The sequence below is a fragment of the Papaver somniferum genome, chromosome 3, assembly GCF_003573695.1.
Source record: "Papaver somniferum cultivar HN1 chromosome 3, ASM357369v1, whole genome shotgun sequence".
Lineage (NCBI taxonomy): Eukaryota > Viridiplantae > Streptophyta > Magnoliopsida > Ranunculales > Papaveraceae > Papaver > Papaver somniferum.
The window spans coordinates 61,504,664-61,516,181 of NC_039360.1; the positions used below are offsets into that span (position 1 = coordinate 61,504,664).

General features: G+C 34.1%; 1 protein-coding gene across 8 annotated transcripts; it reads right to left on the bottom strand.

Moving 5' to 3' along the window:
• Window positions 1-1,263: 1,263 nt before the first annotated feature.
• On the bottom strand, window positions 1,264-4,399 carry LOC113356300 (MATH domain and coiled-coil domain-containing protein At3g44800-like). 8 transcript variants are annotated; one of them, XM_026599405.1, is made up of 11 exons: window positions 4,236-4,395; window positions 3,975-4,057; window positions 3,766-3,824; window positions 3,485-3,641; window positions 3,262-3,407; window positions 3,012-3,169; window positions 2,839-2,913; window positions 2,525-2,625; window positions 2,252-2,438; window positions 2,019-2,125; window positions 1,264-1,601 (listed from the first exon to the last, which is right to left on the bottom strand). In XM_026599405.1, the coding sequence occupies exons 2-11, from the start codon at window positions 4,046-4,048 to the stop codon at window positions 1,532-1,534; spliced, it is 1,134 nt and encodes a 377-aa protein (XP_026455190.1). In that variant the 5' UTR covers window positions 4,049-4,057; window positions 4,236-4,395; the 3' UTR covers window positions 1,264-1,531. The 8 variants fall into 8 exon arrangements, 7 of the variants coding, with proteins under 7 accessions (XP_026455190.1, XP_026455188.1, XP_026455193.1 ...); XM_026599403.1 differs by having other exon boundaries at window positions 3,766-3,830; XR_003362922.1 differs by having other exon boundaries at window positions 2,019-2,121; window positions 3,766-3,830; window positions 3,975-4,399.
• Window positions 4,400-11,518: the final 7,119 nt, after the last annotated feature.

An 11,518-nucleotide genomic window follows, 5' to 3' on the forward strand; every position in this document is an offset into this window, starting at 1 on the left:
TTCTTTTTTTTTCTTTTTTTTTTTTGAGTTGAGAAGAAGAAGAGGAGGTTTTAGAGGAAAATTTAGGATTTTTAGAAGTGAGTAATTCAAATAGGGGAAATAATGTTGGGGAAGGTTCAAGCAAAAAAGATGATTGTGTTGATGGTAAGATTATCTTAAATTCTTCCATGGATTGGATGTATGTCACAACACAGAGAAAGAGTCGTCAATGTCGAGGGATGTATACCTCAACGACTCTAGAAAGTCGTCAATGTATTGACACCAAAAATGACGACTCAAACCTGCAACTTTTCCAGGTTATGAAAAATCGTCAGGGTATTAAAAAATTTCATTGACGACCCTCAACAGTCATTAATGTTTAGACTGTTTAAGTGACGACTCTAAACCGTCGAAGATTCATTAATGGCGGAAATGTACGACAATTTTGGGTCGTCATAAAAATGATCAATTCCCTGACGACCCTTTGGAAGGGTCGTTACTGTTTTGGTTACGCATTTGACGACTTAAACAGTCGTTAATGTTTTAAAAATGTCGTTATAGACTGTCGTTAATCTCTAAAAAGAGTTGTTAGTGTATGACAGTTTAGAGTCGTTATTGTTTTGATCATGATGTATATGACGACCTTAAACTGTCGTTAATGTCGGTGAAGGGTCGTTAATGATGATCATTACTTGAAAAAAAATATTAATTAAGGGTAAAATAGTATATTCATCTTCCGATTTTTACACCCCTGAAAAATTTGGGGGGCAAACAAAATTCCATGGCCCCCAATTAGAAGTTATGGCCCCCAATTAAACTAGACTTTTTATTTGTTTATGGAAAAATAATTAAGAGCTCAAGTTGGAATAGTATACACCATTTGCTCCTTTCTGACCTCGTATGTTCTCTGGATCTGAACTTCCTCTCGGTATCCTAAAGACCCTCTAGTATTTTGGCACTAGGGTTGAGATAAATGAAGCTCATTTTAGGAATCCATTTTAGAGTGAATAATCATTAATGGAAAAATGAATAAACCAGAAAACCCGTACCCATTAAGTTTGATTCAGAAGATGAAATGAAACCGTGGTGTTTGAGTATAGCAAATGTTGATATTCAGAGTGAGAGGGAGTAGACATTTCATAGCAGAGCTAAAACGAAGTTTGCTGTTTTGGGGATATCAAAAGATCCTAAATTTAAGTTTCTGAGGACAATTGATAAGCCTAAAATAGTACTCTATCCTGCTGTGAAGCAACTATACTATGCCAAGGATTTTGCACAGGATCGCAAAGCAAATAAAACGAACAACTCTTAACCGATTCTGTTCTTTTATTTTTCCCATTTTAATTTTCAGATGAACAAGTAACTAATTTCAACCCATGCTTCAAAAAACAAAACAAAAAAAATGATTTAAAAGTCCAGACACAGGTCCAAGAAAGTAGTATAAAGGTGATGCTTTGGAATCACTAAACTAGTCCTTTGCTAGCTTCTCTCCCTCCTCCATTGTTCATCACCATTACTAGCAATATCAACCATCTCTCAATCATCTGCACCTTCACCCCGTCCGACTATAACGACTTTTCTTCTTCTTCGCTATCACCTTTTCTTTCTTCAGCATACTCAACCTTAAATAGAAAGAAAAGAGGAAAAAAAACATTCAAAATGAAGTCTGCTTTTTTCCACAAATTAAGGATCAAAGGCAACCTAAGCAAATATGAAACCCAGACAGTAGAAAAAGAGAGTGCAAGGAATAGGGTAAGTTATAATTAGGTGACCACTGCCACGGTGGGATTTGACAAAGAAATGGACCTAATCATCAACTGTCATTCGCAGACCCAAGTTCTACAAGCATCCATAAGACCATTTTGAAGTCCATAATTTGTTTATTTTGGATCTTAGACCTTCCTTCTACTACTGATCATAATTAAAGATTTTAATGACAATACTGGAGAGAATTTAGTTAATGGAGCTGAAAAGTCTTCAAGGAGCTTTGGAGATGGTACTAACTGTGAGAATTTATTGGAGAAGGATTAAAGATGTACCTTTGAACAGCTGAAGAATTGTCTTTCACTAGCTTCTTCTCCTTCTTGGTTTTCTCATGTGAAAACTTCATACCAGAATGGCTTGGACATAACATTCGATGACCTTCCTATTACCAGACAATGTCAAAGAAAATAAGATAGATTCACGCCTAGGAGAAACAATAGAGGAGGAGTTTAATTACTATACACAAGGAAAAAATTGGTGCACTAATCAATATAAAGCTGTAGCTTACATCATCCCACTGGCAATCAGAAGTACCCAATGCACAAGGAGCGTGATACGTATTCTTGCAGGAGCGTTTAAAGCATCCAAGAGCTGCACCCTTTAACCCGCAGCAGCTACATTTAAGCTTAGAACTCCTAGCCAGTTCCTTCTCCAAGTTCATAACAATCTCACCAGCATAATAAACTCTAGGCGCCCTACAATATCGGCAAATATGATTGTATAACCAACTAGGGTTGAAAGATGAAATTTAAAAAATAAAAACAAGAACATAAAAACTTACAACTCTGCGCATTTTTGGTGAACATGTACCACATTTGGTCCAGATGCCTCATCCTCTTCTACTTCTTTTCTACTGGCAAAATGCAAAATTGATCCAGAATTCTGAATGTGCGCGCCCGTATAGAAAGTCAGAAACATGGAAAGTCAAGTAGTGTAAGAGAGAATATTAGTTAGCTAATAATCAGTACTTAAGGAATGAAAAGAAACTTTTTTTCTCAATTGACAAGGCAGAGATGAACATTGAGGTTAACAGCTTCCTATATTGCTCTAGCAAAATTCTCAATGTCAGACACACAAAAAAAATAACACACATACCTCTGATACTTTGGAGGTTTGGCAAAATGCACAGACAAAAGCTGAATCCCTCTCAATGGATTCAAATACCACATCCTGAATCACAAATAAAACAGTACATTTATACTTTGTATATACATCGAGGCTAATTTGGATCATATTTATTTTGGTTTAGGAACAAACAAGCTACCAACCTCGATAGAGTCATGTGCTGAAATTATACATTCAATGATGCAAGCATCATTCACGATATACCCGTTTCTAGGATCTTTAAGTTCCTTTAACTGTATGAAGTCATCAAAACCCCAATCACTTTCATCCTCGGTGAAGCGGAAAATCTGGTCTTCTGTATCTATATATATACAAATACACAATGGCAACAATCTAGAACCTTTAGAAGTTATCCATTTTAAATCTGTAGTCTATATATATAATGCTACATACCTTTTCTCAATGAGTTATGGTTATAAGTTTGATCAACAATGGCCAAATTGAATTTCGCATTTCGCGAATTCTTACATTTAATTGCAACCACGTAGACTGATAAGTAACCGTTGACCTCGCATCCCCTGCGAAATGCCAGCAATCGCCTAATACAAATATAGCAACTTGTGAGTATTGTAAAATAGAAATAGTCCTAGTACAGAAAAGGGGTTGATCAATATACCATTTATCAGGACCTATACTGAAAATAGGAGAGAAATGATCATCCTCGTTCAGTTTGGAAACGTTTTCGATCCTCCATATATAACTGGAAGTCCAGGGGCCGTCATCTTCATTAACTGCATGCTGATTTTGAACTGCAAGAAGCAATGAAGAAATAACTAAAACAATTTTAACAGCATCCTTGTGAATTTTTCTGGTGAATTCTGAAGATAATTAAAAAATTTACTAAATCAATTACTCTTTAGAGTAACTAATTCCCAAGAATTTTTGTAAAAAAATTACCACTTTCCATTTGGAATAAAAAAATCCCAGTAACAACTTGAGGAGACTGAAAGCTGTTCCTGCAACTTCAAATTCAGTGAATGAATAAAGAATCACAGATTTTATTAATCAATCAGAAATCTCATGGTTGCAAAAATTGCTGCAAGCACAATGGATGGACAATAAAGAGTAACAAAAAAATCATTATAAACGATAAGAATTAGCATTACCAGCAGAAATGTTTATTCCAAAGAAATGCAGAGTCTTTGATGAAGACCCAATAAACTACTGCTACTAGTACCATCAATAAACCCTAGTTTTAACATCACAATTAGCATCAAATTCATCTCTTTTCATCTTCACATAAACTAAATCAGTGTAATTTACTGGAGGTTCTAATCAAGGTATTTCAATTCTATACTCTTGCATGTTTGATATCAGAAAAATGAAAGGGGGGGAATGGCAAAGAAAAAAAGAAGGAAAAATAGAACCTGGTGGAGTCTTGTATTTGATGGATGAATCAAAAGGAGATTCTGAAATGATCATCATGGCCTTTAGGATCGAAAACTAAATAAACATTGGTGATTGATGTAGGTCGGTCAATTGTTTTTCCCGAGTATAGATGTTATTGCTGTCCATATAATAATGGAGTGGCGAACCAGAAAATGAATGTTGGGTCGGTTGAAAACAAATCGGCTTGACTTGGACCGGTTTAGATCTATTTTTTTAGGCTTGATTTTTTTGTAACCAAACACAATTACAATACAAAATGGAAGTTTTTTTTGGATTACATAGATCTGCCCCTGGAATAATGGTTTTCTGAAAACTGGTCCATCTACTATGGGAATATCCATGGGACAAAATCTAAGAGACGGGTTATCTCAGTGTTTGAGTAATATGTCGTGGAGGAATTTGCAACCTAGCAAAGTTTCCACGATTTATAAAGGGGATACCAGTATTACTTGGGGTTGATACCAATTCATATAGGACAAATAAATATTAGCAGATCCTAATCGTCGGATCGCTGAATTGGTATCACCCCGCTAATAGTGGTATCCCCTTTGTAAATCATGAAAGTTTCCATCACGGAGAGTTAATTTTTGGATTTTGATGTGTTGTACTCTTTTTCCTTCATCAAAGTTTTTGTGCCGTTGGGGTTTTTCCTTGTCAAAATTTTAACGAGGTAACTTGTGCGTTAACTACTTTTTAGCATTGTACTCTTATTCCTTTATTCATCATTTTTCCCTTCGGGTTTTCCCTATAAAGGTTCTAGCAAGGCAAACATAGAAAATAGTGGATATCCAAAGGGGAGTATTATATAGTTAGTGGATATATGGCTATCCACTTGTGGCTATTTACTACAAGCATCAGATGTTGATACACTAACTCACCTTATTAAAAAACTGGTTTTAGACAATTATAGCTCAAATAATAATAAAATATTGATTATCATTCTTTACCAAGGTAGATTTTTTAAAGCAATGACTGTAAATCGAAAGCATGAGACATCAAAACACTTAACCATGATCCATCAATTGAAATCACCACCATTCAATAAAAATAATAAAACGATTAATAATTAATGCAAAGAGTCATAAAAAATTAAATATAATTACCACACGCATGAAATATGGCTTTCTCCGTCATCCCGATGTTGGGGTTTAGCTCATCATGTAGGAAACACGCTAATTTTTTTTCTTCCAAGCTCAATAAGTGTTTACAAAGGCGAAAAGAATCAAAAAGAATAAAACAGCAGTTGCAGAAAGTCTTTCTCAGCGAATCTGTTGTTAGTCGCTGAAAGTATAATGTAGCCGCGAAGGTCTTTTGCAAGCAAAGTATTTAGAATTATGACAGTTCCCTGCGACAGTCTGTTCTTAAGAACGACACTTCTGTTGTGTTGTCTGCAACTATTCTCCTTCTTCCTGCTTCTGCAATTCTTCTCTGCAACTACCCCTAACCCTCAATTACTTCTATGATCTCTGTTTTTTTTTTGATCGGCAAAGAAAGATTTATTGATAAAAAAAAAGAGGATTCAAAAGAATTGAACCACCCTACAAGAGAAACAAAACATAGATCTAGTAACAGGATACTAGATCATTAAGACTAAGAAAATCGAAAAAACTGACTAGGCTAATTAACCGTATTCGATTGATAGTCTACATGTTTAAAATCCTTAATCACCAAAGACCAAGTGAACAAGTAGTATTCAGCTTTCACGAAAACAGTGGTTATAGTGTTCTCTTTACCCTTGAAAACTCGAGAGTTCCTCTCTTTCCAAATGGTCCACATGATAACAGATGGAAGAAAGTTCCAAATGGTGGTGCTTGCCTTATCATGGAAATGCAGTTTCCAGGAGTGAAGAGTTGAAACTATATCATTAGGTACCGTGTAAGCCCAGTTGAGTTTTTCATGAAAAAGAGCCCAAAGTTTATGTGCAAAAGAACAGTGCAACAGAAGATGGTTGGATGATTCATTCTCTTGGCAGAATGTTAGAATATGGGCATCCAACTCAAAACCAATTAGATGAGTGGAGTATCCCTAAGGAATTATAAACCACATGATCTTAGATAACCCAGACAATGCAGGACTAATAATAATCTCAACACTTCCCCTCACGTATAGCCTCATTAGGTCTAAAACGTGGACAATAAATCGGGTAACGCATAGTAAAGATGCGGTCAAATGACTCGACACAAATAACCTACTCTGATACCATGTTAGAATATGGGAATCCAACTCAAAATCAATTGGCGATGAGTGGAGTCGCACTAAGGAATTATAAACCGCATGAGCTTAGATAACCCAGATAATGTGGGATTAATAATAATCTCAACACAGAAAATGCAGGTTAAAGGAACATCCATACCTCTTATATGCAGCAGATCTCTGGTAGGAACATCTCCCAACACCTTTATATATCCTACATGGTCTAAAATAACCCGGTTAAATACCCTTTTCATCTCTCTTTTCATTCTCCTCAAATCACGTAAATATTTCCATCCTTTTCTCTCTTTAGCGTCAACCTAGTTAAACACTTCCCACACTCTGTCCAAGATATATTCGAATCCCATAGGCAAGATATTTTCCCCTAAATCCTCACAGACCTTCCAGATATACCAAAAATCCGAGAATATCTATTTCACCTATGAATCGAGATATATGGAAACTTCCTTATTGTTCAAAACCAAATCTATTACCATTCCTGTCTTAGTACCACAAGGTAATCCAAATCAATTCCCGTGAAAAAGTCTCCTTAAAAGTTGATCAATTCTTCACTAGAAAATCACGCAGAAACCCGATAATACTCTCTTCCCTTTTTTCGTAAAAACTTATCGTAATTCTTGTTTTTCTTCGAATCTGATGCAACTATGAGTCCTGTTTGATCAAACCATGCCCAAACCAATCCAAAAATCCGATAGAATCTCGCCTGAAAAACTCGTAGGAAAACTCAACAAACCTGAGACTCTGTTTCTTCAAATACATCTGGTCCAAGTTAGTTGAAACGACCACCTATACATGCCCTGTTTTGTCCATTCAAGTCTAACCCAAGAAAATTCAGCGATTAAATCTCCCCAAAATCGTTCAGAAATCAAACCCTATATTCTGCCCATTGATATCACTTTTTTTCAGCCAATTTTCAAAATTCAAAAGGTAAAGGAGAAGGTGCCCTTAACTAATTCTGATCTGCCAATAGTAATTTGGTGTCCCAATCCAAAAATGGGGTGCCAATAATAAATCCTCCGGGTGCCTTTAGTAATTTTTTCCTAGAGAGGTGCAAATATAACTTTTTTGGGGTGCCTCCAACGTATTCCCGATGTGCCTTTAACACATCTGTTGGGTGCATTTAGTAATTCTTCTCGGGGTCCAAATACCACTTTTCAAGCCAATTTCTCCGTACATGTTTATTTCTCCAAAAATACCTACAAAAGCATAAAATACCAAAATAAGTACAAAATGGATACTAATAATATATGATATCGAGAACAAAATAAACACATAAATGCGTCTATCACAGTTCCGGCGAAGGAAATATTTAGTAGCGGTAACCCATATTATCCAAAGATCAGGTTTTGTCCCAAATGGTTTTCCTGACGTAGCTATTACAAGGAGAGAAATTCTTGACGACCATCATCACTTAAAAACTTCAAAAGTTATATTTTTTTTCCTTCGACCAATTTTTGTAAGGTTTTGACAAGGCAACAATTTTTTTGTACTATTTACTCGGGTTTTTTCTCGTCGGATTTTAGCGACAAAGTTTTAATAAGACTAGATTCTTCTAACCTGGTCCAAAGAAAGCATTGTGGAAGCTCAATTTTATGGATGTCCAGTGTGTCTCAATTGAGAACAATCCAGCAGTTTCTCGTACTTAAGTTGATTAAAATAAGAATCAGTTAAACATATACATTATCTCAATGGATAATTTTGTGTCCTATGTTTATCATGATAATCGTCACCTTATGATTTAACATGTCGTACTAGTCTAGTCTATAAATATGATGTGAGTTTACGGTAAGTAATTGAAATATTGAGAAATAAAAGGAAACTTCTCCTATTTTAATTTTCTCGTCTTCATTTTGTTACACAGATGCTTATAGCGTGTTTGGATACCAGAAGTAGTAAGTAACTTCTGACAGTAACTTCTACTTCTCCGGAAGTAAAAATCATGAACATAAGTTAGTAGTAAAATATCTTTCTTCACAATAAGTTAACTTTTATGTTTCTAAAAGTCATTCTGAAATTGTTTATCCCCTCTGATGCGTGAAAGCTATTCTAGTATGTTGCCTTCAACTCCCCCATTTCCTCTCTGTTTTTACTTTCTTAGTTCTACTTTCTACTCTGGAAACTCAAATACTACTCTCATTTCATCTTTTGAATCAAACTTAATGGGTTTTTTGGTTTATTTTATTTTCCATTAATGATTTTTCATTGGATTTAATTGAGCATCTGTCTTGACTCTTGAGTTACTTGTTGTAGACTGTAGGAATTCCAAGAAGGAATACAATTAGAAGAGACGAACAAGAGAGAGTTTGTTACTATCTATACTCCCATCGAGAAATTTTAAACACTTATTTGATCAGCAAAATTTGGGTTGGAAAGAGCTGGTTCATCCAAAGCTTAATACATGCAGTTCAACTGATCTATTGCTCTGTAATTCTTAATCATATCACATCAATCTGTAGATATGGGTTAATGCCGGGAAACTTCATAAGTATTCTCTTGTACGTATCAGAAGATAAAATTTTTAAGTTGCTCGTCAACTAGTTTCCTATGATATGAAGAGTCAAGATTAACATGTACACGTGAAAAAAGATTGGATGTCTGTTCATATGAGTATAACAAGAAAAAAAGGCAAATCTTTTTGTACTTTTTTATTTATACTCATATATAATAAATCAGCAAGGAGAAAAATTAACAACTCATAAAACACTTCGGAACTTTCAATATATTTATAATAATAAAAACTAAAACTCATCATTCCAAGTTCGAAACTCAACCAGAATATACCTAGAAAAATTAACCATTATGCAATTACAATTACAAGTATATATGTAGTATCTTACATGTTAAAATCCAAAAAATATTAAAAAGTGACACACAAATCAATTATGATGAACATGACGACTTATGTAATGTTTATTATGTTACCCATAAAATTTTTATTGTTAGTAATATGAAAAATTAAGACCAATACTGGTGGTAGTACGAAAAGTCTAAATACGAATAATAATAGTAGTGATACTTTCTCATGTTAACAGTTCAATTTTTCAAAATTATTGAAAAGACAAAGTAAGACAAAACTGCGTGCATATATATGATGAAGAGATATTTTTTTGGCTGTATAATTTTTTCGAGCCTAGGGGGTCGACCAGCCTACCCTACCTAAAAGATTTCTCTAACCACCTTAAAGGTAAATCCATCATGTTTGGTTATGAATTTGGAGTCATGAACTTGAAAGAGTGGGATTTTCTGGTCAGTTGGGTCATAAATCAAAAGCCTCGGGGAAGTAGGCATAATGTCGAATATATTTTTCATGAAAGATGAGTCACTTAAAAGAGAATCCCACAATTTAGAAACGCATATGAATTTATATACAAGTGTTATAGATGGGAGAGATCAATCGTCGCTTAGTTTTTGAAGTTGCAATATGATCTTATCTGCTATGATTTCTCAAATTGGGGAAAAAAGTTTGTTTTGTGTTTTCCGTCACTTTAGTCTCCAAACAGTGTTTTTATAAACCTGCGAGAAATGCAATCCTCTATTTAGTCAAAAACTCTTCCAAATTCTATCTCTACTTATGTCAGTGCTTTTTGAAATTATTTTTGTCCGTTACTATATAAGAGAAATCTTTTTCAGGGTTTCCGTAGTAGGAAATTGGGTTGTGGAAAAGGAACACTTGCTAAAAAGAAACACAAGGGGTTAGATACCTTGGAATATGTTGGATGTTTTCTAGTACTTTAACATGTATTTTGGTTGATGTCTTAACTTTGCTTGTAACTCTTTCGTTTTTAGTGTTGGTTGTTGCTTGTTCCTCTTGTAACACCTTGTTTGCATTTTCTTTCTGTTTTTTTTTAATTTGTTTTAATAAAACTTTTTATTATAAACTAATTTTTATTTACTAATATACCTTTGCGTCTAAGATTATGATCCATATACCGATACAAGTTTTCAATCTTTACAAAAGGAGATTTTTTTTTTGAAGAGAAAAGGTGAATATGTAGAACAAAACTTCAAAAGTAATTATGATTAAAAAACCCAAAACTCAAAAAAGATAAACGTCTAATAAAAAAATTCCAACTGAAATTAAATAGAGAGTTAAAGATATGCAATTCCATACACAATAATAAGAATTATCCATTTTTTTCTCCTCTTTACTTTTTTGTGTATACCTCATAACACGTTATCAACACGCTATACATCGATTTATACGACTGCCTATAAAATTTTATGGAAAAAATATTTAAGATTTTTTTCTCGCAGCCGCAACATCATGGCAGCTGACAACGTTAAATAAATAATTTTTAATTCATGCCTTTATATGATATTTCCTTTGAGTTTTTTATCTAATGATAACTTGATGATGTATGTTAATAATGACATATGGTATATCATGTTACATGTGCTCAAATGGTTTTGTGGCCGAATTCATGTGACTTTTGATCAACTAGTATTATTAAATGGTGCACATGGAATTGCCCAGTAGTTTGTATTTCAGTCAGCCACCACGAGAACCTTGATAAACATGGTAAGTTATATGCTTTAAATAATTGTTATCGTATGTAATCCTCTTATCTTATTCATTATTTGTGTTTTATATGCTAAATAAATCTTGCTTTGAGTTCTTTAATTATTTGGTAAAAGTAATTTGTACTGAGAACAACTGGGAACCCATGAGGCTCGGACGAAGAAGAGGCTGTCATTTTGGAAACCGCATTTTTATTTCCTCGTACTCTAGTATCATAAGAATAATGTTATCTTCCTCAGTAACCAGAGTGTGAATGTTAGAGATTATAGATTTATTAGTATTTGGTGTAGTGGTAGTATTCATCTCAGAGAAGTGGTTAAAAAACCCTTCCTGGATCTGAACTCCACTCTCAACCCAAATATTATTATCATTTTTATAGCACTGCTTATATTCTTTGGATTTCTAGTTCTCACTAACCAAAGAAAACAACTTGTACTTTTATCACCTAACTATAACATTTTATCCATACTTTTATTTTCATAAAGGATTCATTTATATCATGCCATTTTACCATTTCGTAGCTTAATAATT